Source organism: Lithobates pipiens, unplaced genomic scaffold (assembly GCF_037356315.1).
Source record: "Lithobates pipiens isolate NorthernLeopardFrog02 unplaced genomic scaffold, aLitPip1_a1.2 Scaffold_13, whole genome shotgun sequence".
NCBI lineage: Eukaryota > Metazoa > Chordata > Amphibia > Anura > Ranidae > Lithobates > Lithobates pipiens.
The window spans coordinates 250,509,143-250,536,018 of NW_027507718.1; the positions used below are offsets into that span (position 1 = coordinate 250,509,143).

At 40.2% G+C, this 26,876-nt stretch overlaps 1 protein-coding gene across 1 annotated transcript; it reads left to right on the forward strand.

Annotated features, from left to right (window-relative positions):
• On the forward strand, nt 1–25,557 carry LOC143974791 (transmembrane protease serine 11D-like). The gene is made up of 10 exons (XM_077476528.1): nt 1–208; nt 4,747–4,871; nt 6,232–6,356; nt 7,028–7,095; nt 9,260–9,414; nt 11,377–11,415; nt 13,966–14,131; nt 15,689–15,948; nt 19,993–20,135; nt 24,332–25,557. Exons 2-10 carry the CDS (start codon nt 4,748–4,750, stop codon nt 24,491–24,493), a joined length of 1,242 nt encoding a protein of 413 aa, XP_077332654.1. The 5' UTR covers nt 1–208; nt 4,747; the 3' UTR covers nt 24,494–25,557.
• The last annotated feature ends 1,319 nt before the right edge of the window (nt 25,558–26,876 follow it).

Here is a 26,876-nt window from a genome sequence, read left to right on the forward strand (position 1 = left end):
ATTCCATCTTACACACTCTCTTACCTTGCAAAAGTCAGCTGCGGATCAGGACCTGTCCAACGAGTTTCCCTTTGTTTTTAAGTCTGTTTACTTTTTGAATTGTCCAACCTCTTGTGCATGACATTGGATATATTAAGGCTGATAATATAATCAGAGCTGCAAGATCAACACAGTTTGGAAAGAAAGGTGAACCAACTAAGAATCCAAGGTAAGTTTGCTGTTATCCCTCAATTTTTATTTTTTTTGCTGAAAATGTTTTAAAAAGAATAGAGCTAAAGCTACTATTATAAACATTTATCTAGCCCATGATTTGCTACATGCTTCTTATCGCTTATTAGGACTTTCAAAGAAATGATTTACTGAGGTAATCTATGGTAGAGCTTTGGGCAACCAGTTAAAGTTTAGGATCCCCCAATAGCCCTTGATTTTTGTTTAGGGTCACAATTAATATTTTCTACTTACCCAATGAATTTTAATTACAGTAGTTAATTTTAATGGATTTGTGGTTAGGTAAAGATATCATTCTATGCTTGAACATCTGAATCTACAATGCATAATTATATACAAACTGCTTTACAGTTTCTTGAATACTGAACATGGGTTCTATTGTTTCTGAAAACACACAAGTATACATAGCCCCTGGGACTGAGGGTATAAAGGAGATTTTCATTAGTGCGATAACATTACTAAAATCTCCTGTGATTAATCACTAGTAATTGCTGCACGTGCATTTGAATGTAGTGGTGATTGATCTGAAAAATCGGAGCACTGTGCTGTCACTGTTACTTCATGCTAACTCCACTGTTTCTTAGTAAAGGATTGATCACAGACAATTTTAGTAGCATGAGACAGTAGCAAAAACTGCAAAAACTGCCCATGCGTGCCCAGAAATACTTATTGGGTCCCCCTCGGGGCACTGACCACTGAAGGACGCTAGATTTTTACGTGCCCTCCTAGCCTGGTGAATTGGCCTGTAGCTGCACCTAGCATTTACTGACCCACTGATGGCAACAAATAGTCACACTGCAATCCCATATTATTATTTTTAGCAATTTTCTTTTTTTTTTTTTGGCTCAGTTGTTTGGGGTACCCAAAAACAACAACAATTCCCTCTGCATAGTAGTATTTTGTAATATTTTTTACTTCTACTTCAGACTAATGCAAATTTGGTAGACCAGACTGGCAGCATCCCTTTGGTACAGTATCTTCAGCCTCCCCTACAGGCTAGTTGCAGACTTTAGGCTCAGACAGGAGTCTTCTTCAGCTTCTTTCCTCCAACAGCAGGCCTGAGGCCGCGTACACACGGGCGGACTGTTCGCCCAACTTTGTCCGTCCAACAGTTTCGGCAAACAGTCCGCTCAAAATTAGCATGGACGGACATGGCCACACACGACGAACGAACAGTTTGCTGAAACCGTGCGCGATGACGTGAACGGCACGTACGACGGGACGAAAAATACGACGTCCTATACACTGCATTATAGCTTTCGGCGTGAAAATCCTTTCTGAGCATGCGCGCAACTTTGTTTGACGAAGAAGCCTACACATGAGCGGACTGTTCGCTGAAACAAGGTTTCAGCGGACAGTTTTTCGGAAATTCCGAAAAACCTTGTCCGTCCAACTGTCCGCTGAAACTGTCCGCTGAAAGCCCACACACGAGCGGACTGTCCGCCCAAACACTGTTCAGCGGACAAAGTTGGGCGAACAGTCCGCCCGTGTGTACGCGGCCTCAGAAGTAAAAAGCTTTAGACTCACATCCTCCACAAACAGCAGGCTTGGGGGGCCAAGACTAGATCCTTCACGCACATATTCTCTCCAGGGATTTTGGATTGCTGGTCTTTTTCTTACATGCAAGTTAAGCACTACGTGTCTACAAATGTATTCTAATTATTGTTGATTATCACAGTACTTGCTCTCCTAGTTTAATGCTTAATAATGAGTCACCATGAAAAATGTTAGTTCATCGTTAATTACTTGGATAGAATGGCAGGGCAGAGCAGCTTACTCATAAACATTTAAAACAACACGCGCATTTAAATTTCAGTGAAAGTATTATTACATTTTCTGTCACCTGTACACACCACGTGTTACTTCTAGACATGTGCACACTGAAATATTTTGTTTCGTAATTTCGCTTTCGTCCGAAAAATACATTTATTTAGTTACTCCCGAAATTAATTTTTATTTATTTAGTTTTTCGTTAAAAATTGCATTCGTCCGAAAATCCAAATTAATTAAGGTCGAATCTGTCATTGAAGGCTTATGGTGCCTGTCGAATGCTCAAAGAAGATTCGACGGAGCAGCTAAACTGTATGACGCTGTATAGTTTAACTGCTCCGTCAAATCTTCTTAGAACTTTCGACAGACTCCATAAGCCAAAGATTCAACATTTGTATGTTTTTCCCTGCTTTGTCGAATCTTTGTCGTTCATGTTGAATGTATATAGTTCAAACAGAAAATGGACTGGTGATAGTGATCACTGATCAGACAGGTAACAAGATATGGTATATAGAATCTATATAGAATCTCAATCTATGATATAGAATCTATAATAATAAATCCCCCCCCCACAACACGGGCAGCCTCTGAGGCTGTCACAACACTAGTATCACTATCAAGTTCACAACACTAACACAATAGCAGCAGATTATTATGAAAAAGTTAAGTTGAACTGTAGCTTGCTTCACTATTGTTCTGCTGCTGTGCTCGTGCTTAATTGCTAAATAATTCATATTCTCTGACAAACGGACCAGCTAAGATTGACTGACTTCTGAAATGATTTAGGCCCATTTCACACGGGGCGGATCAGTAATGTATGTCCGTATTTCATCTGCAAACGGATGGATGAAATACGAACATACTGTCCGTATGTGTGAAAGGGGCCTTAGTGTGTGTGTCTCTCTCTGCTAGCAATCGTAAGTGGAAGTAAGTTGGCTGTACGTGTGTACTTAGTTCTAGCTATTTTACTGCTCCTTCTCTTTGGTTACAATCAGCCAATAACATTCATCAACATCATTACTTTTATTTTACTTCCCCCACCCAATTCCAGCAGCGATCTTTTCTCTCTATGTCAAATCTTTTCTCTCTATGCCGAATCTTTTCTCTCTATGTCGAATCTTTTCTCTCTATGTTGAATCTTTTCTCTCTATGTTGAATCTATGTCAAATCTTTTTCTCTCTATGTCGAATCTTTTTCTCTCTATGTCGAATCTTTTTTCTCTCTATGTCGAATCTTTTCTCTCTATGTCAAATCTTTTCTCTCTATGTAGAATAATCTTGGACTAATAGAGCTAAGATTAGGCACATTTGACCAAAGGTTCGATAGGCACAGATTGTTATTGTCAGGGTCATGTCGAATCTCCTATCTATAACAAACTGTTGTTCTTCCTTAAGCCCTGCAAAAAAGAACCAGAAGTGCTGGAAACTGCAGGGGAGGTGGGAGGACATACAGGGGAGACATGTCATTCCAATAGTAGGTTTAGTCCAGTGGCAGGCTGCTGCTGTACCCACAGCACAAAATCTAGGATGCTTCCTGGTACACAGTTAGCCTAGGACTGTCCTGTAAAATCCGTGGCAGTTGGCTATTATGCTCTCCTATGAGGTGGCAGAGGTTTTGACCTTATTCACATGAAGGTACAAACCGGTACATTGAGACAAAGGGCCATCTTCACCCATGCTGGATGCACTGGTGTTCCGTGAAGTCCCATGCAGGTACTCTTTTGAAATTTTTGCAAGATATGAGTCAAACTCATTGGTGTGCACAGCCTATTGCATTAGGGTGTCACCCCAAAGCTCAAACACATATGTGTGTATGTACATATGTATACAGTAAATACTGAGGTGTCAGCAGGGCAGAGACTGGTGTCAGTAGGGCCATGGACAGTCTCCATAGTTTTTTTTGTTTTGTTTTTAAATCATTTTTTAAACAATTTTTGTTTTAGGAGACCTGTTAGGAGGCTTTGATGAAATATCAAGGGTCCAAACAGGGGTAATCTGTGTCACGTGGGGTGATTAGGGTGTGCCCAGGAACACCTGGCATACCCTGAGTGCACGCCTATGGTCACACTACAAAAAATACCCGAGTACCAAATTGTAAATGTTTGGTTCTCCAAAAGAACAATTGTATACAAGATGATATCCTAAAGAAAAAATACCTGTGTGAGAAGCCTCCAGTAGAAACTACTTTTCTATTACCTTTGGGCAGATTACGGTTCTGGAGCAATAAAGTGATTCATCTATCAGTTGCTTGGGGTTACTGCACTTAAGAATGAGGTTAAATTAATGAAATTGTAAGGCTCTATCATTTACAGAAGGGGTTACACTATTTTTCTTGTGTGCATTGATGTACCCACATTTCTTAATAAAAGGTTTATGTCCAGTGACCACATATTTTGAGTTATTTTTGCAGTTTTTCTGGTCTATATTTTATGTGTTTAAATAGACACTTTTTGCTTAACTACTGTTGAGATAAGATATTTGTAACATAGGGACTGTATTGTGTGCAGTGAGTTGGCTGACTCATAGACTTGCATTTTAAAAGGCAGTAGTAAAGCAAACTGTGTAGCACTGGAAGTCACCTGGAGTTTGGGTATGTTATGCGCAAATAGCTATTCCCATGTGCATGAGTAATTACAAACTTAACATAGAAACAAAGAATTTAACACTCACTTACTGTAGTTACACCAAGATGTCTTTCTTTGTGCTACATTAAAAAAACATTCTGATTTTAGTACCCTTTCTTGTACAGGATGCTTGAGGCCGGAGTACTGCTGAAATCCAGACAAGCCAAGATTACGATAATTGTCATCAGCGTGACCATCTTCATTATTGTAGCAGCTGTTATTGCTGCCATTGTTATAACAACTGTCCTTGGTAAGACTGTATAAAATAACACAACCCTTTATATATAAGATTTATTTTTTCTAATACTGTTCAGTGCCATGAAAGCCAACTTTGAGCTTGTGTTGAACCATTCAAGTTAATTGACAGGTGCATTTGAGCTGCCATTGACCTTCTTATTATATAGAGTTGACCTCTTCTACACTGCATGAAACTGCTTCAAGTTGTTATTATGTGCATGAGGTGTATAGGTAGAGAAGTAGTTCTAGGGCAAACAAGTCTGCCAACATAGGTTTTTATTCTAGCTCACTGAGAATATTGATGAATAGAATATATGAGTACCCTTGATCACATTACCATGATGTCATGGGCAGCCCTGATGTTATCACAGCCCAATCCTCACCAAATCAATAAAGTATAACTGAAGGCAAAACTTTTTTTAGTTTTAGATAAAGTAGAGATGGATTAGAACACCTGTCCGTTTTTATTGCTGTGTGTGCCTCCATTAAGGATATTCATCCTCTCTATTTGTCCTGTTTACCATTATCATTGAAAGGGAAAGTAAAGAAAATCCCAAATTTTAGGTTGTCCCCAGAAAAATAATAGAGGAGAAATCTTCTGGCCTGGGGGTCCCCAAGGGATTCCCTTAATTTTCAGGGATTTAACTTCCTGTATTGCTATGGGACAGGAAGTGAAGGAAAATCTCTGCAATAGGACATAGATGGTGAAGAAAATCTGACAGGGCTTATAACCTTCCCTTACTATATCCAAAATCGAAAAAAAAAAAGTTTTGCCTATACGGTAGTTCTACTTCAAATCTGCTGCAATGTTAGCAAGAACAAATGGAGGATAGCCCCCTTCAAAACTGGGTGGTATTTAGCTGAAGATTTTGCGATATGGTTGGATGTGGACAGGAGGATATACCATGTTTTTGATTCACGTTTCTTCCTAAATGGATATCTTTGGGCCAGAAGCCATGGTAATGTAGCAAATAAAAATCTAAGACAAAAGTTTTGGTGTTAAAGTTTTGATCTTAAAGCATTTATTACCACAACATTTCTGAGAATCGGCAGTGCTCTGAGCACACAACCTCAGACCGCCATGGATGCATATGGATGCTGACCTTTTGCTGCATATATTTTTTTTACACGGTGGGAAAGAGGTTAAATAAATGTAGCTATAATGCCTACATTTGTGTAATCATATTCAATAATCCTGCAGGAAAGAGCAAGGAAAATGGTTTCTAATTTAGGCCAGCTTATTTTTATATGGGCAAGTCTCTCAAATTCATGATAGAGACAAAATTGTAATATTATATTAATAATTGTAGGTGATACTTAAATATCTAAATCATGTTTTTGTTTGTACAATTATTGCTATTTCTTTTTTCCAGGTAACCAAAATGCTGAGCCTGTTCCGCGCTACTATGAAGGATCGTTTAGAATGAGCTACACAATTTCTAATAGAGATGCCAATAGTGCTGAATTTAAAGCATTGTCAGTTCAGATTGAAAGGCTTGTAAGTATAGATTCATCTTTTATTCCTAAAAAACAATTATTGCTATTTGTTTTTTGTTTTTGTTTTGCTTTTTCATTTAAACTCTCTGAATATATATATATATATATATATATATATATATATATATATATATATATATATAGTGTAAGCAAGAACTTTAAATGTAACTACACTTTTTTACCAATATTGTAAGAGAGGGCTGTAAAATGTCATATAACATATGTTCCTTTATGGATGATATCAAGTACCCTGCTAGATGGATAGTATTCGTTTTTTTTTGCTATTACGCAAGTACAATATGTCAACAGTTATCTACAACTATTTTTAAATGATTGCATAGGCATACATATTCATTCATTGGGCCAACTAAAGACTAGGACAATGGAAATGGAGCAAAAATAGAAAACCTTTGTTTGTTGTAACTGAGAATGGTCAGCCCTCATCTCCTAGAGAATCCATTCACCACTTAATCTAGGAAAGAAGATTGTCACATCAGGGAATGCCATTAGCGTCAAATCAGGCATTTATGGCAACCCCTTAGGCACCTTTGCAACTTACTTTATGCACTGTCGATCTGTTATTGGCCTGTGTAGCTGCTATATAAGTCATTGACCTCTTAGTTTTGGTTTATAGTAAAATTGACACATTTCCTCTATATGTTCTGCTTATAGACGAAAGAAACATTTGAAGGTTCAGTCCTCAAAGGTCTATTCAGTATGGCCAAAGTGATCAGTTTGGGGTAAGTCATTATTACCATTTTTTGCTTTCAACAAGTATAGGTGATGACTTATTAGGTGATGCTTAGAGATGGGTAGCATGATCAGTTTTTATGATGTAATAAAGAAAGTTGCAGGCTTGGTGAACCAACAAAGTCATAACTCTGCTAAGATGTAGCCACAGTTGTTACAAGTATTGCATGAATGAGGCATGTTTATATTGGAAAAATTGTCAATATTTAGTGCCACAGCCAATATTCTTGCTATAACCGCAGTCTTACATCTGTGCATAAAAAAATTTTTTTTATGCATTTACCTATTATTATTACTGCTAGCAGAAAATGAATTTATCATAAAATATAAATTATTTAAAAAAATCAAAATGCTGTTTCAGATACAGTGGTCCAAGGATAATTTTTAAGGTAAAGAGTTACATGTTTTAAAAAAATAACCATAGACATGAGGTGAGTATCTTCTGATCCTGCTGAATCTAGCAATCATTTCATGTCTATGTTAAGAAAGTTCCAGAATACCATTTTACAAGGGATTCAATTAACTGGGCAATTGTTACTGGTTCAATTTAGATGAACCAATGTCATTGCTCCCTCTTCCTGCTTAGTCTCCTTTCCAAACATTTTAACTGCAATGCTTAATTTGCAAGGATAGATGTATTGTGTACAGATGACCATCTGCCAATGTAAATCATACTGTATTTTTTTTAGCTTTGAGTAGTGTTGTAGTGCTGAAGGTTTATCTTGCTTTTTGTATTCTGACTGGGGAGATCCACCTTTTCTTCTTCTTTTTTGGTGACCATTATCACTGGTCCAGAAAGTGATAACAAATCGAAAATTTTTACAGCTGTCAGCAGAACAGGATATAAGATCATATTTTTTCCATGGTAACACTTGTTCCAGTGACAATCGTCTAAGTGGGTGTTATTTTTCAGGGACAGGAATCAATAGGTAATCTTCCAGATGGGACACAAACAACAAAAATAACCTTCTTGGGCCATTTATGTCACTGTGCTGTGGAATACCTCTAAAGTGTTAGGTCTTCTCTAGAGAAACTACTTGGGTTATTGTTACACAGCTAATGCCCAGAGTGAAACTCAGGGAAGGTTCTACAGTAACAGATGGGTAGCTGGCAAGCCAAGTGCAGTACCGTATTGAAGGCAAAAGCATAGTCAGATAAGAAAATGGTAGAGAGCAGACAGAATGGTCTGAGATTGAATTCAATAAAGCAGAATAAATGCCAGGCAGGAAACCATATTAACTTATCCCTTAGTGATCTGGCACAGGGTGATAACTTTTAGGTCCCATTTTAGGTCCCATTTAGGTCCCATAGGTGATTAATAAGAGTCGGGTATGCAGGCTACAGAGTGGCAGTGTTGCTGTGCAAGAAAATGTCCCTAGAAGATGGAGAGCATATTACAGTAATACAAAATCCCCTACACAATCTGCGACCAAAGACCAATGGCAGTCAGATTTTTACATCTTTAAGTATTTCCTACTCTATCAAAAATGTTATAGTCATTTTGGATTTAAATACACTTTGGGATTGATTTACTAAAACCGGAGAGTGCAAAATTTGGTGCAGCTTTGCATAGAAAGCAATCAGCTTCTAGTTTTGTATTTGTCAAAGCTTAATTGAACAAGCTGAAGTTAGAAGCTGATTGGCTACCATGCACGGCTGCACCAGATTTTGCACATTCCAATTTTAGTAAATGAAATCTAGCATGTCTTTGGAGTGTGAGAGGAAAGTAGCTCACTCAGGAGTAGCCCACGTGGAGAAGAGGAGGAACAGACATCGCCAGCGGGGGACCCCAGAAGAGGAGGTAAGCCAGGCAAGTATAAACCGCTTTTTTAATTTATTTATTAATTTTAAAAAGTTTGACTTTAATATTACTTTAATATCATGAATAAAGTACTTTGAATATATACTGGAATATATAATTCATATAGAGATCATAACAAATCTCCTAATGGCTAGTGGTGGTTGATCACATTCAGATAGGTGTGTCCTGTATTGTTAAAGATGTTTCGCTGCTCATCCAAGTAGCTTCTCCAGTAACTGCTTCAAATTGCATAAATTACATTATTAGTTTATATCACTGAGTTACTAAAAAAATATATGACAGCATGATTTGAAATGCCTCTCAGTTTATAACACATATCTTTTTTTTTGCAGGTCCACTGGGAATGTTCAACCAAGATTAGTGATCTTATTCCAAGTCTTACCTACAGAAATGAAGAACTTTTCCTCCACTCCTATTCAAAATATATTTAGAGAAATTGCATCTAGGTCAAGTTTTAACATTGATAAGGACTCTGTGCAATTGACAGGCAAGTATATGACCAGCTTTCGCAAACTCACTTTTCCCTTTGTAAACGTTAGGTACATATACCTTCCAGTGTTAATTTTGTTGACAAAAATATAATGAAATGAACACTATTTTAGTCTACAAAAATATGACTAAATCTATAACAATTCAGATGAATAAAATAAGACCGAAACAAAAATGCCATTTTAGTCAAAAGTCTATGACTAAAACGAAATCAAAATTAGCATTGATACACCCCCCCCCCCCTCAACTTTAAAACTAGAGAAAGAGGAACACTTTGGGGTGGAGATTATATGCGGCATGAGCGCACGGCAGCAAAAAGGGGCGTGGTCAAATTAAAATTTTTACATGACTGCATTATGCAAAATGGGGCCCTAGGCAAACATCAAAGTATATCTGAACCCAAACTCTGTTTTCAGTATGTATACAGTTTCCGTAAAGCATATGTGTGCTCTTTTATTCTTTTTTCAGTGTACCTGTAGCAAAGTGTCTTACCTGTAGATTTTACCAGTAACCACTTTTCCTATTTCAGGCTGACAACGCTTAGCTTCTGCTTTGCAATTAGCAACAATGTTTTCAGACTGCCATGCTCATTCCTTTAGTTTGCCATTGGACTATCCTTTTTGGTGTATGCATGCCTCCTGCAGACCTGATAGGTAGCCCAATGGTCAACTGAAGAAATAGAAATGGCAGCTTAGCAACATTTTTATAAGCAGCTTTGTCACCCTGAAGCAGGAAGTGATGATACTGGTAAAACCTCTAGGTAGGACATTTTGCAACAGGTTCACAAAAATGGGTTGCTTAAGAAAACTGTATACAGTGAGACTTAATGCCAAAACATACTGAAAAACTGTTTTTGGATTTACATACACTTCAAAGTGAGAGCCCCATATGTTGACATTTTGTACTATGTGACTGGGATGATTCAACAGAAAAGGGGGCCGAAAGCGAATATAAAAATGAGGGCTATAATATGCATGGTCAGTTGTGAGAGAAGCTAAACATGGGCGTTCTTTTAACAGTTGTGGTTATATAGCGATAAACCTTTCAGACACTACCTGCCACCAGCATAACAACATTCATAAAGCAGCAGTATAATACCTCAATTCATCATCAGCATAACAAAGATATATCAACCAAAGACTTTAGTAGATGAAATGGAAGTAAAATGGTTTATAGAAAATGAGCTTCACACCATGTTCAGAATAATACCCGCCCTCAGAATACAATATTATTTGCCTTAGCAGAAGGGTTAGGTCCTTCAGGGCAGCTTTGGGGTGTGAAGTTTTACAGAGAGACAGAGCTTAAATTAAACTGCACTGTGCCCAATGTGGCATGCAAAAGCTGCAAGAGGCCACATTGCTCTAAATATATTGGTCGTGGCCTAAAGGATATGGTTAAATAAAGCCTGAGACTGCTGTATATACTGCACATTTTTCTACATACCTTGCATCCACAAATTTCTGCTTAATCATTGTGCCACAAGTGATAGTCGCACAGACACACATAAACCTCAAGACAAAGGTTTTCTTTCAAAAATGTAACTCTTATGCACTGTACACATGATCGGATTTTCCGACAACAAAACCGTGGATTTTTTTCCGAAGGATGTTGGCTCAAACTTGTCTTGCATACACACAGTCACACAAATGTTGGAAATTCCGAACGTCAAGAACATGGTGATGTACAACACATACGACGAGCTGAGAAAAAAGAAGTTCAATAGCCAATTCAATAGCCTTCTGCATGATTCAGAGCATGCGTGAACTTTTGTGACTTATGTACACACAATCGGACTTTCCATCAGTTTTACATAAAATCCCTTAAAAAAAAGTTCTGAATCTAGGTCCAGAGGCCCCAGTATTTGCTGCCTTTTCACAGAGCCAGACTTGAATGAACCTGTGTGCATGACCTAGGAGATATTTATTTTATTTATAGTAATTATTTATATATTTTTTTCTAGAAATCTCACTTGCTGAAGCCGGGAATCTCCTTTATGGCGGTAAGATCTTGACACCTGTTGTACTTTATAAACCTAAAGTGTACCATATACAAAATGAAACACCACTTACATTATGTAGAATTGGGGTTAGCCAGTGAAGCAAAGTGGCATTGTGCTCTTAGGCTAGGTTCATAGAGACGTGAAGTTTTTATTGCCCCCTGTGAAAGGCAACTCACCTTGAATTCACTTTTCAGAGGGTGGCAGAACCACTGTTTCCAGCCATTCAGGGGGAACTAGTCTCTGTTATTGCCATGGCAATGTTTCCAAAATTGGTGCAAATGCTTGCCTGAATTAGATGTAGGTAGTTCTAAAGGGAACTACTGACAGCAAAGGCATCATTACCACGTTAGTGAATTCCTCAGAATGTGTTTAGCCTGCCAGCAAAAACGAATACAGCTACCATATCTAAGGACTTGTTAACTGCAATATATTGCATTTTATGTTCCTGGGTGTAGGTATACTTAAATACATATGCCAACTCTTCGAAAAGGAAATAGGTGTCAATGATTTAAATTCTTCCAAACCTGCCACATACCACCTCCTTCTTCCACTGAGCATTTGGAACTTTCTAGTGGATTCATACTGGGCATGTGACATCTATTGACTGAGAACACTTTTCCAGGGATGTAATTTGCATTGAGTATTATCTTGATATTTGGGCATTCCAGAGATATGACTATTTGTTTCTAGGGAAAGGGATATGGTTTACTCCTTTTGCCTTGGGTGCCATCATTTATGAACATAGCAATTTAGGAACTATAATAACACAGTAACAAAAACAATATTAAAATACCGGTAATTGATATGTTACTGTGAATATAATAATTATTGCTCTTAAATTTTCCCTCTGCCCCTTACTTAATTACTCTCCATTCTATACTGTATGTAAGTTACAACATGTTCTACATACTGTACCATTTCAATGTCCTTGGATTTTTAATGGAATTATAACAAATGGTATCTGATTTAAAGAAGTCAGTTATGCCATTCAGGACATTTTAACAAATGGCTATTTTGTTTGTTTTGGTCCATCTCTTCATAACCAGACTAATTGTGCATCTAAATGTGCCTGCATAAAAGAAAGAAACTTGACCTGCAGTGCCCCCATGTGGACAGTTAATGTAGCACAATAATGAAAAAAAAAAAAAAAAAAAAACAATGAATCACACAATTTAGAAAATTACTGGATTGTATAATAATAATAATGGAAAAAAGTTTTGAAAACGTGTTTACATATATGTATATAGATTAAATAGAATGGCAGAATTTAAGGTCATACCAAAACATGCTGAATGTATTAATTTCTCTGCTAACCAAAGACATTAAATGTATTTCTTATGATCTTGGCCACATACTTGATCTCAGAAATTCCTAATTTGTCCCTCATTTTGGTCTTATTATATACTGTACCTGTATAAAAATGTGCTATCTATCTATCTATCTATCTATCTATCTATCTATCTATCTATCTATCTATCTATCTATCTATCTATCTATCCAAAAGTGTTTAATAGTGCTAAACGTTGCATCCAATTTTTAATTGTTGTATTTCAAAAGCCAGTATAAGAGAAGAGTAGTGGGTGTAACCGAGCATTTCTTGTGTATTAATTCTCCATGTAACAGAGTGTGGCAGGGTGTGTCCTTTGCCTACATAATTTTTGCTAGTTGATGTCCCTTTTTCCCCATCTCAAAAAGTCGGGAGGTATGCTTCCATAATTCAATAAAGACAAACAGGTGGTATATATGTAAAAAACACCACCACTGATGTTAAACTGGTATTTGAAATGATAGTATTAATATATCAATATGGGTGGAAGGATCATAGCTTCACGCAATGCTTCTAGGCTTTAAATGAGAATGTCAGCACTCAAAACATGCATAGAGGGTTGAGCCGAGGGGTGTGCAGGAGGGGCAGCTGCCCTGGTGCAGTGAAGCAAGGGGGCAAAGAATAGGAGCAGGGTTGTACACCCATTCTACAGCATATATTACCAGTGGAGGAGGGGAGTTGCAATTCTGGATCCTTGCCCTGGTTGCTGGACCACCCTGTGCCAGTACTGCATGCATATTTGGTGACGTTGTCATAAAACTTTCATGCTGGATGCATCTTCCAAAGGTAGTGTATGTGTCAATGTAACAGTTATGTTATAATCGTGCAGATGTTTTGTCATCTTAGCTTTAGCCTTTTGTTGATCTGCCCATTCTTTACTCCATTCTATTGCCGACATACCCTTGGTACCAGCTTAAAAACAGCAATAGCTTTATATATGTATTTTTAATTTTCTAAAGTTAATTCAGTAAGGTAAAAAAAGCATTAAGAGGAGGAGAAACACCACAAAGTTCCAAAAAGAGGAGAAATAAATCCAGGAGCTATAGCAATCTCACCACTGAAATCCCAATTGGATAAGAGAAGCAATCTGGTTACTCAGCCCATTAGACATCCCCTTGAAATGTCTTTGAGTGCTGTGAAACTTTCAGCTGACATTTTAAGCCAATTTGTGGAATATAGTTAAACACATTTTAAAATACTTCTGTTATTTGCATTCTGAACAGATTGCGGTGTTGGAGGTCCTGAAACAAGTAGGATAATAGGAGGGAGTCCGGCACCTTCAGGATCATGGCCCTGGCAGGCCAGTCTGCGTTTGAATGGGATACACAAGTGTGGAGCCTCTCTCATCAGCAACACCTGGCTAATTTCTGCTGCTCACTGTTTTGAATTGTAAGTGATCGTCTGTGTAACAAAACTGAAGCTTTTCTTCTCATTTGTGCTAACAGCAACCTCATGCCGCTCAACTTTCTGAAATGGCAGAGGGGGACATTTTTTAAATAAAAGTATTTAGGCAAGGGACACACTCTCTATTACCCCACAGTTACACAAAAAATGAAGAATGAATTTACAAAAATAACGGGTTAAACTTACACATAATAACCAAAAATAAATTATTTCCTAGTCTAATACAGTATAACATTTTTGTAGTTAAATAGTGCATTTTTTTTTTTTTTAGGAAAGTCTGTACCTCAGACATGGGTGTGCGCAGCCAACAGCATTAGGGTGTGCACCCCAAAGCTGAAGCACACACGTGTGTGTATTATATATATGAGTGTATATATATTTTTTTTCTCAGAGAATGGGTGCAGGAACTCAACCAAGCCCTCCATTTCTCCATTTTTCCCTGAGCGGAAGTGGGAGAGCATGACGCATCAAATGGCAGGTGTGGCCAAATTGCACAAACACTGGGAGGGTCTTAAAGGGAAATTTAATTACCAGGAGTGTACTACATACAGAATGAAGAGTTCAGGAGTACTCTTCCTCATAGAATGCCGAGTTCAGGATCAGGCTTTGTACAGAGTGCAGGGTTCTGGAGTGCATTACATACAGAGTGCAGGGTTTAGGCGTTTGCTACGTACAGAGGGAAGAGTTCAGTGGTGCACTACATACAGAGTGTAGAGTTCAGGGGTATGTTACATACAAGGTGCAGAGTTCAGGAGTGTACTACATACAGGGTGCAGGGTTCAGGGGTGCACAGTGTACAGAGTGCAGGGTTCAGGAGGTGCACAGTGTACAGAGTGCAGGGTTTAGGTGTGTGCTGTGTACAGAGTGCTATGTACAGTGTGCAACCCCAACCCCCCTCTCGCTTCCTTTCTCTCTCCTACCTGGCCTGACTTAAGTACCTAAATTAGCTGTTTTAAGGCAACATCTGACTGTGTGTACGCTCCATCGGAAAAACATTCGGTTTTCATCAGGTAAAAGTTTGCTCTGCAAACAGACAAACTTTTCGGAAACAAAAGTCTGATGGAGCAAAGTCCAATCGTGTGTACAGAAAACCATCGGACTTAAGTCCAAAGTACAAACAAGCATGCTCAGAATGTAAAAGATCAGACAATACAGAAGTTGACCAAAGGGTGATGGTAAATAGCAGAAAAACCACGTGATTTGGTTAAAGTTGGCTGAAAAAGCCCTGCCATGTGTATGCAATACAAGTTCATGGCCAACGCCTTTGGACAGAAAACCACAGAAATGTTTGTTTGAAGTCCAATCTTGTATACGAGGCTTTAAATTCCATAAGCATGAAGCCAGAGATTCCTCAGTTATATTTTATTTAAATATTTACCATCACATTGTTTTTACTTTATTTGGCTAATTGGTACGTATATTTCTACAGAGTAAACATATATTTAATGTTGGTATTTAAAAATTTCAAATATGAGGGTATATTTGCTTAATATGTACATTTCATCTTGTGGTTTTGAAGGTCCATGTCTTGTTTCTCTGCAGAAGCAAGGATGTAAATTCGTGGACAGTAGTGTTGGGTGCTTCGTTATCAAGCCCTGGAAATGGGCTAAAGCTCCGGAGGATCATAGTGCATGAATCTTTTAGCCGTCCAGAGATTGGAAATGACATTGCACTTCTTGAGCTGTCCGCTCCTGTCATTCTTCAACAAAACATCCGCACTGTATGTCTACCAAAGGCATCTGACAACTTTCCTGATAATTCATCCTGCTATGTCACCGGGTGGGGAGCACTTGAATATGGTGGTTAGTATGATATCATGTATATCAGCATATTGTAGTCTATATAACTGATTGTTTTCTTCTTGTATTATGCTTGATTATTTAACCACTTAACAGCTGGCCCATAGCCAAATGATGGCTACAGGGCGGTTGCTTAACTCTGGGAGGACGTACTGTGATGTCCTCCCAGAATTCTGCTCTCGTGCGCCCCCTGGAGCACGCATTCAAGAGCATCTGTGACCACCGGGTCCTGTAGACCCGGCGCATCACGGATCACGGTAAATGGCTGCTCATCATGGCCATTTACCACGTGATCGCTCCGTCAAATGACGGAGCGATCACTTGTAAACAAACCGGCGTCATGTTATGATGCCGGTTCCTCCCTTCTCTCTGTACAGATCAGTACAGAGAGGGGAGAGATCAGTGTCAGCAGCGCTGTGGGCTAGATCTGTAGTGCCCATATCGCTGCTCACTGACAATTAGCCCTGCAATGCCCAGCCATACTCTCCAATGCCCAGCCATACTCGGTGATACTCTGCCATGCTCAGCGATACCCTGCAATACCCAGTCATACTCAGTGATACCCTGCAATACATGGTGATATCCAGCCATGCTCGGCCATGCTTGGCTGTACTTGGCCTCTGTATGTGGCCAGGCTGTGGAAGTCTCGCCGTACTCAGGAGGAGTAGGAGATCGCCGTACTCAGGAGGAGTAGGAGAATCTATTTTGGGGTGTCATTTTTGCTATGTACATGCTATGTGTTAGAAATATTGTATAAATGCACAACTTTGTGTTAAAAAAAAAAAATGCATTTTAACCACTTCCCACCCACCGGCCGTCATATGACATCCTTGACTTTGTGCGAGGATATCTGAAAGACGCCTGTAGCTACAGGCATCATTCAGATATCAGCTTTTTTCAACCTACACCATAAGAATGATCATAGCGGCTTTTCCGCTGCTTGATCGTTCTTACAGGAGGCGAGAGGGGAAGTCTACCGACTCACCAATACGTTCAAAGCCAGAATCTTTTTATTTTTATTTTTTTTCAGGCTTATATTTACATCACTGCTGTGTATTTAGCAGTTTGCCCGGAGTTCAGCTTTAAGTACAATATATCATACAATACAAATGCACTAGGTTTTGGTGAACAGAAAAATGTTGGCTCATTACTTCCAAATGAAACATGTTGTTTTGAGTAGAATATATGAAATTAGTAGAAAATAAAGGCTTAGCTTTACAGTGAAACATACACAGGCACATTTAAATAAACCCATCACACACCTGGCAATTAAAAGTGAGGACATAGTGAAAAAATGTGTTAGCAGTGGTGCCCTTTAGTGAAAACCACATGTCAAAACAGTAGCTTAATAGCTAAGAGCAGCTGAAGTTACCGCAACTTGAAATCTAAAAATGTCTTGTAAATGCCGAGCTTGGCCTGGCTCAGGGCTGTCTTTAATTTTGATTGGGCCCTGGGCAAACATTTTCTTGCCCCCCCCTAGCCCCCCCCCCCGCCATTCTGAGACGTACAAAAAATAGCAGGAAGACTCAAAATCAATTTAATGCAGCAGATCACGCAGTGATTTCAATTGTTTGCCAGAGGTTACAGCCTATATTTACTGCTCAGTGGCTGGTAGCTAGGAGGTTACAACACCTAATTTCTGCTTGCCAATTGGTTGCTAGAGGTTAATGCACATCATTACCACTTACTGATTGTCTGCTAAAGATTAAAGCAGATCACTACTGTTCGCTGATTGGTTGCTACAGGTTAATGCACATCATTACCTCTCACTGAGCAGTGGAGCAATCCTAAATAATTGAGCAAGTAAAGGGGCACAGTAATACACATACTACAGGAGAGTGTCAGAGAGTGCAGACATACTGCAGGAGAGTGTCAGAGAGTGCAGACATACTGCAGGAGATGACTAGAGACTGCCGACATACTGCAGGAGATGACCAGAGACTGCCGACATACTGCAGGAGATGACTAGAGACTGCCGACATACTGCAGGAGATGACCAGAGACTGCCGACATACAGCAGGAGATGACCAGAGACTGCCGACATACTGGAGGAGATGACCAGAGACTGCCGACATACTGCAGGAGATGACCAGGGACTGCCGACATACTGCAGGAGATGACCAGGGACTGCCGACATACTGCAGGAGGTGACCAGAGACTGCCGACATACTGCAGGAGATGACCAGAGACTGCCGACATACTGCAGGAGATGACCAGAGACTGCCGACATACTGCAGGAGATGATCAGAGACTGCCGACATACTGCAGGAGATGACCAGAGACTGCCGACATACTGCAGGAGATGACCAGAGACTGCCGACATACTGCAGGAGATGACCAGAGATTGCCGACATACTGCAGGAGATGACCAGAGACTTCCGACATACTGCAGGAGATGACCAGAGACTGCCGACATACTGCAGGAGATGACCAGAGACTGCCGACATACTGCAGGATATGACCAGAGACTGCCGACATACTGCAGGAGATGACCAGAGACTGCCGACATACTGCAGGAGATGACCAGAGACTGCCGACATACTGCAGGAGACAACCAGAGACTGCGGACATACTGCAGGAAACAATCAGAGACTGTGGACATACTGCAGGAGACAATCAGAGACTGCAGACATTATACAGGAGATGGTCAGAGAACTTTCAGCAATGCACAGCTTTACAGTTGAATAACACAGCTCAGAGTTTAAGCAGTCAGGCATTTTATGGGTGTAAGGACATACCTGGCCAGCCAAACTCACTACATACATTTAGAGGTGCGTGGACGGGGCTTCCATTCTCTGTTCTCACTACAACAGTCAGGAGCTCCACTGATGCTTTGTAGGGGGCCCCCCGTTACCTGTGAATTGGGGCCCCGATGAAGGTTTTGCAGAGTGCACAGAGGACACGGGAGGCTGTATTCCCATGTTAGCCACCTGAGAGGGGACGGGGCCGGGAGCTCCACTGATGCTCTGACCCTGCCCCCGTGCAGCCTTTATGCTCGGAAAAGAGAGGCTGTAGTGAGAACCAGTGATTGGAGAGGGAGCGTCAGTAGATCTCCCAGCCCCACCCCCTCTCAGATGGCTATCATGGGAATACAGCCTCCCGTGTCCTCTGTGCGCTCTGCAAAATCTTCATTGGGGCACCAATTCACAGGTAGTAGCGCTGGCCCCCCTACAAACATTGGGTCCAGGGCAGGTGCCCCGTTTGCCCTGCGCTAAAGACGGCCCTGGCCTGGCTTGTTCCAATATCTAAAAAAAACTTGTTGGCCTTGCCCTTTCCTGTCACCAAATGTCCCTATTGGTCCTTCTGTTTCATGTGCAATCACACTGACCAATGAGAAGGCTTGGTGACAGAAAGGGGCAAGGCCAAATATACTTTTATGGATTTCTGGGTTTTTTAATGGAGTTTTTAATGGATTGTCCAGGTTTTTTATGACTTGTCCTGCTTTTTAATGGATTGTCCAGGTGGTAACATTGCTATATAAAATACAGCAACTCATAGGTAGTAGCCTAAGCTTACTTAGTCACCATTCTTGTATAGATGGGATGTCAACTGTGAGATGCTGGCTTTCTAGCAAGACCTGGATCGGTCAATCAGAAAATAAAGTTGTCCATTCATATTCATTCCAGAGAAACATACTGTATTCAGTAAATCTGTTCCTGCACTGGGCCAATACTATACAGACACACACCACTTATTAAAGTAAAGAGCTCTGCAAAAGCTTGTGTTTCATAAATGAATGTTTACTAAAAGTAAAAGTCTGTGCAAATTAGGGGAGTGTAGTGCAGGGTGGCGACTGGCTATAGTGCCGTCTTGAGTGGGACTTGGGCTTGGTATTTGTACCCTACCCTGGAAGGCCAATGTTTGCACTTTTTTGACAACAATGCAACCTTTTCTCATTCTCAGCATCAGGGAAATAATATGTCGTTTTTTGCATACACTTGTGTCCTGTGACTAAAACAAGTGGTACTATGCATTTGTCCTTATGTACACAGCAATCGCTTAAATCGTACTGCATAGTAGATTTATAACACATTTTTACATTTACAGGTCCTGTATCACCGATTCTACGACAACTTGAAGTGAAGATAATCAGTTCAGATATGTGTGCTAGTCCTCAGATGTATGGAAGTTTAATAAAGCCATCAATGCTATGTGCTGGATATACGGATGGGGGAAAAGATGCTTGCCAGGTGAGTTGAGACAACATTTATGTCTTCAATGTGTTAAATCTAATTTGTGTTGCAATTTCTAATTAATTTGTGCAAAAAGTGTGGTATTTTACTGTGACAGCATTGATATCCTTTTTTGGTTATCTTAACGTGTTACTAAACCCAGGACCTGCATTCACTATATCTGATCTCCCACCGTACACAGAACATGGAAATGCAATTATTTTAGTAAATATAAACTGCTAAATACCTTTTCTCATCAGCAGTATATAACAGTCTCCTGACTACTATCAGTGTCCGGCCAAGCACTGGTTAAAGCTTGTAGGAGGAGTTTTCATTTTACTATGACTGTCCTATGAGGCTGCATGACTCCTGACCCTCTGTCTGGACAGTGCTGATTGGCCCTGTGTTGATCACATGCACTCCCCCCCCCCCCAAAAAAAAAGCATGTGCCGAGTGCCTACAAGGCTCTCTACTATCAGCAGATGGATTGGGAACAGTAAAAGAAGGGGAGAATCAGAGAAGACATCATCAAACATCCTTTTTTCACAATGCGCAGGATTAACCCCTTAGGTTCCACAGTGAGTATAACAAGCATGCTTTCCTGCATATACAGACAGATTTTACAGTTATGGGTTTAGTAACACTAATTCTTAAAGATATAAGAATTGTATAAAACCAAAACAAGGCATCTAAAGCATCCTAAAAGCTTGCACCTTTAATACTTAAAGTGATATTAAAGTCTCAGATTTTTTAATTAGAATATAAATATGTTATATTTACCTGCACCACACAAGAATATTGTAAAGAGAAGTCCTTTACCTCTTTTTTGAAGATGCTGTGTCAGCTCCTCTTCTCTGGGAGCTCCCGCAGCAAGCCCCGCCCCCCTACTCCCATGCCCTCCTCACAGCATTTGACTGACAGCAGCAGGACCCAATGGCTCCTGCTGCTCAAAGAAACTCCTGTTAGAAAAGGAAGAGAGGGGAAAATAACTGCAGCCAGGCACAGCATCGGATTGATAGAGTATTTTTACTGGCAGCCAGTAAAAAATAGGCACCTTTTTCCTGCCAGTAAATGCCAGTGACAGAAAAAGGTTGCGAGTAAAAGTATGTCTGTGATGCTCGGCTCGGAATTGCACATGCATAGATCCAGTCTAGAGCAGGCTGAGACTATTCAAGTGCCTGCTACAGTGTGTTTGGGTGGCACCGGCAGGGGAACGGGTCTGGCAGGAAATGGTGCCTGAGCCTGATGTCATGAGGCAAGGGAGCTGAGTAGAGCGGCCGGAGCCTTGTGTGTGAGTCTGCGGGTCAGGAGCAAGGCAAGCCAGGAGCAGGACTGTCAGTGCTGTGTGGACTGAAAGGACCACCTGATGTGGAGATAGGGTTGCCACCCGGACATTTCGCCTGAAACCCAGACACATTATTCAGACCAGACTGTGGCTTCCCAGCAGGGTTGCAGGCTGCAGTTATGTAAGCCGAGAGTGTCTGTTACACTCTCCTTTCATGCTGCTCAAAGCCAGCACTAACAATCCCCCCTCCCCCACACAGACGGGAGAGGAGAGAGGGCTTGATCTGCTCCTTTTCCTCCCGCCCCTATCCCTCTGTGTCTGCCCACACTCCAATCCCTGGAGCTGTGCCTCGGAAAAGGAAAGTGAGGGCCGGAAATCTGAAGTCCAGCAGCTTCAGCTTTATCTGGATGAAAGGTGCTGACTGCTAAAGGGTGAGTGAGCTCCTCTCTCCTGCCTCTGAGTGAGTACAATAAGGTAAAGCACCCCTTACATCAGAGTTCCCCTTTACACCAGAGGCCACAGTGTTCCGCCTTACATCAGAGTCCTCTCTGTACATCAGAGTTCTCAGTGTTCCCCCTTAGATCACGGTTCAGAGAGCATCCCTTATGTTAGAGTCTCTAAAGTTCTCCCTTACATCAAAGTCTGCAGATTCCCGCTTTACAGCGTAAGGGAACTCTGATGTCAAGGGGGAACTCTGTGGACTCTGATGTAAAGAGGGACTCTTGTGCTTAACTTCATTTAAGAAATGTTATTTAATTGCAAAATATATGCATAGTTTATATTTAAAAAAAATTTGCTGTGTGGCGCTAAAGTGTTCGGGTTTGACTTGAAGAAAAGGTGGCAACCCTATGTGGAGAGAGACTGTCCCTGTGACTCAGGAGGGGACGTGTTGTGTCGGTGAGGTGTCATCATCTGATGCACACTGTTGTCCGTGTCACTGTAAGAGTCAATTTCATGTGTGTGTGCCACCTATTCTAATTTCTTACCCTCCTGAGTTCTGTCCTTGAGCTACTTACTATATCAAAAATAATATAAGTAATAAGTTTGTTTTGCCTTAAGACACACCCTAAATCACATTGTTAATTGCATATTGTACTTTTTTGTAGCATAAATACTGAACTTTGCACTTAAAACTGTAATTTTGCCGGGTGGGCGCTTCCTCCTGAGTGGATGTTCAGGAACGTCCTTCAGAAGGAGAGGGTTTCACATGCGTGTGCCCACTCAGGAACACAATCACGATGTGCTTGTGTCACCCGGACACGGTGCATCTCAGATCGGCAGGAGGGCCCTCTTGATCACAGGATGGCTGTGTCTAATCACAGCCATCATGTGACGTAAATAGAGAGCCGGTTGCTAGGCGATCAGTTCTCTTCTCCTCACACAGATGTTGTCAATGAGGATAGAGAGTGCGGATCACTGCAGCCGGCCGGTGATCAGTGAGTATGAGCTGTTTTTTACAGCCTTTTACACAATGAGCACCAGTCCAGTGTTCCCACATGTCCCCAAACAGTGTCACCACACAATGTCCCCACAATAGTGTCCCCACAATAGTGTCCCCACACAGTAAAAACATCTGTCCCCCACATATGTCCCAGTGATCATCTGCACACATATGTCTGTGATCATCTGTGCACAACTGTACATGATCATGATCACAAAACAATTATACACTTAACAAGATTTTTTTTTACCAAAGACATGTAGAAGAATACATTTTGGCATACATTTTTGACAAAATATGATTTTACTGAATTTCTTTTGAAAGCTGAAAATTGGCCTGGGAAGGAAAGGGGTGAAAGTGCCTGGTATTGATGTGGTTAAAACTTCATTAAGTCAGCAAAGAAAGGGTATTACTTAACTTTCAAACTTTGTGCACTAATTCATTTATGTACAATGTAAAAAATTTTTTTTTTAACATGCACTTAGATATATTTTCTTAAGCTGTTCTTACTTAAATATTAGTCATTGTAAACTTAGTTTGTGAAAAAGCATGTGTAAAGGAAGAAAAAAAGTTCCCATGGGGAAACCCCTCACAGAGACTTCCTGCTACCCTTATGTAACAAGATGAGGACGGACCAATATCACAAACCAGTGGGAATAGACACCACCCGAAAAACAAAAACAAAACAAAAACAAATTATATATATATATATATATATATATATATATATATATTTAAATGATGAAAAATCATTGAATAGATTAATAATTGATAGCATAAATAAATGAATGATGAACAAATAGGCAATGTATATAGTAGCCGAATACTTATTAATAAGTCACTACTCTGACTAGTGATGCAACAAGTGGACCAGGAGGGGGCTCTCCATCTGTAGTTCAAACAAACTAGATAGAAACCAGTTCAAAGAATGTATAAAAACATATTTTTTTTTAATGCACTGACAAGAGGAACTCAGACTAGGCAGAATGGGGTAATCAGGGCACAATCCGGAGGGTGGACAACATTGTGTGGGACATCCAGTCTATATCACAGGCAAAGAGGTAGAAACAGGTGCTAAGGGTCACTATGAGAGGTTCGGGACTCGTCCGTGACTAGGAAGTCTGGCAACGATGGCTAGAACCTCCCGTTGCCTGACATCACTCCTGATTCTGCCTTGCTCATCCCATTCTGCCTGGTCTGAGATACTTTTGTGAGTGCATTTTTATTAGCTCAATAAATACATACGGTTTTATACATATATACATATAACACTATAGAGTGTTTGCGCAGGTTTCTATTATTTTTGTGTATTACCTTCATTATTACTAGAATTACTAGAATTAGAAGCATTTTTCTTTGTAGCTATAATATATAACCAAGTCAAAACTACTGTACATTTGAAACACACCAGAGTAGAAGCTGTATGATATTATTAGTTAGCAAATACTTGACATATTAAACTAACGTATTGCTCTTGTCTCACTCTAGGGTGATTCTGGTGGTCCTTTGGTCTCTATGCAAAATACAAAAAAGTGGTTCCTTATTGGAATTGTTAGTACTGGTGATGAGTGTGGATTACCTAATAAGCCTGGCATCTACACCAGAGTTACATATCTGCGCAACTGGATTACCCAGCAGTCTGGATTATAATGCCCAGGAGAAGAATAAATGTGGTGTGGAGGAACTTGAATGGCCTGGACAAAACACTGACCTTGGAAGACTGCTAGTGGAGACACACAGTCAAGTAGACATCATGTTGCCCAAAGATGTATTAAAATTTGGTCAGGTTCAGCAGGGACTGGCCAAAATTCGATCCACCCTGTCGGAAAATTTCCTCTTGATCAGCACTGCAGGTTATGTGCTTAATGTCACGTTAAACAAAAGCTAAAAGTTACAAGTTGAGATGTCAAAGAACTGGCACGCTTTAGCAAATTACTACTTTAACTTCAGTTCAAAGTAAATATAATTCATATACAGTAAAACCTTGGATTGCAAGCATAATTCATTACAGAAACATGCTTGTAATCCAAAGCACTTGTATATCAAATCAAATTTCCCCATTAGAAATAATGGAAACTCAAATGATTCGTTCCACAACCATTTATTCATAGGTCCTTCAGTTTATAGTCCATATAAAAAGATTATAGCAATGTGACCAGGTTGTGTAAACGGAAAATGTCCATCCACAAATAGAAGCCTCCGCAAAGGGGATTAGAAGCAAAATCCATCAGGAGCTAAGAAGAGGGGCGCCTCTAATTGTAGCAATATGTTGCTAAATGTTGTACCCTGATTAAATGTAACCATATTGTTACACTTATCTTTTATACTCAGTTGTGACATGATGCTACTTGTATTTTAAGACAGCGCTGGTATATCAAGTCAAAATTTATTAAAAAATTTAGCTTGTTTTGCAAACACTCAAAACAACAAGTTACCCTCAAACCAAGGTTTTACTATATAAGACTTATAAGGCTTATAATAAGTTTTGTTGACTTATTTTAAAGGTTATTATTGCATGGAGAAAATATATTTATAATAATGGCATTTAAAACTTTGTGAGTCAAAGAAATAATCTGCTCATTCATTGCAATGTTTTATATTTTCCTGTTATACAGGATTGTGCATAAGTCATTATTTTATGTAAATGTGACATGTATTTATTATTTTTTAGACTTATGTGCAATAGTCATGTACGCAAGTACAGAAAAGAATTGCTGCTTATAATTGCATAAAATTATATTGTATTTAATATACTTTTTTGCTATATTTAATAAATTTATTATTTTTGTAATCATATTCTGATTTAATAAAACTGAAATAAATACCACTCCCTGTTTTTCTTGTAATAACAGTTGCACTACAGTAATGCAACTACAAAATAAGGTGTATTTTTGTACGTTGGTAAAGGGCTTTAAGAGTAAGTTCACTTTAGAAAAAAAAAAATGTGCCTATATTTTCCGGGGAAAAAAATCTGCAGTTATTTTTTTCATAGGAGCAAAACATTGCATCTGCAATCAGTGGATTGCGAGTGCAATGCCAGATTTCTCCAGCCTCTTTCTCCAGCTCTCTGCCCCTACTGTCGTAGGGCTTTCTGTTGGAGAACTGGAGGAAGAGTCAATGGACCATGAATGTAGTAATTACCACATTCATGTTCCATTGAGGACTACAAGTACATCTGCCCCAGTGGAAGTTGGGACTTGTAGTTCATTCAATAACCGATATGTAGGGTGTAACATGGTACAAAAGGTGGAGTAAGCCTTTAACCGATTGCCGCCTGCCCACGGTCAAATGACGGAGGGGCGGTGTGGCTCATTCTTCGGCGCACATTGCGGCAATCATGCTGTGTTGCTAGGACATGGCATAACCCTGATCTCTGTAAAGAGCCACGGCTCTTTAACCATGTGATCGGCTGTGTCCAATCACAGCTGGTCACATGTAAACACAGATAGAGGTGGCTCAAGGCCTTAGGCAAAACTTACACATGAGGCCCCAATCACACCCATAATGGGGAAAAAATTCAAGCAATAAAAATGGCTGCAAAAAGATGCATAGATCTAGCCCACAGGTCATCAGCACCACTTCCAGGGCACCCTCCTCACCCATCAGACATATGCAGCCAATAAAACATCTGGGATCCAGCAATGTGGCAACCCCTCTAAGAATTTTCCGTATCTTGGGAGAATGGGCAAAGTAGAGTGAGGGGTCCCAGCACAGCGCAGGGGGAGAGAGAGGGGGGAGAGAGAGAGGAGGGGAAGGAGAGAGGAGGGGAGAGAGAGATAAAGGGGAGGGAGAGGGAGAGAGAGAGGAGGGGAGGGAGAGAGAGAGGGGAGAGAGAGGGGGAGGAGAGAGAGAGGGAGGAGAGAGAGAGGGAGGAGGAGAGATTGTGAGAGAGAGGGAGGGGAGAGAGAATGAGAGAAAGAGGGGAAGAGAGAGGTAAGGGGAGAGAGAGGGGGGGAGGGAGAGAGAGGGGAGAGAGAGCGAGAGGGAAAGGGGGGGCGAGAGGGGAAGCAAGAGATTGTGAGCAATAGGGGGA

What these genes read in the sequence shown, in the direction of transcription:
- LOC143974791 (XM_077476528.1), top strand. Translation starts at nt 4,748, where the DNA reads ATGCTTGAGGCCGGAGTACTGCTGAAATCCAGACAAGCCAAGATTACG. An exon ending in GCCAAAGTGATCAGTTTGGG is followed by an intron (nt 7,096 to 9,259) that starts GTAAGTCATTAT and finishes TTTTTTTTGCAG; the next exon opens with GTCCACTGGGAATGTTCAAC. An exon ending in GCTGCTCACTGTTTTGAATT is followed by an intron (nt 14,132 to 15,688) that starts GTAAGTGATCGT and finishes GTTTCTCTGCAG; the next exon opens with AAGCAAGGATGTAAATTCGT.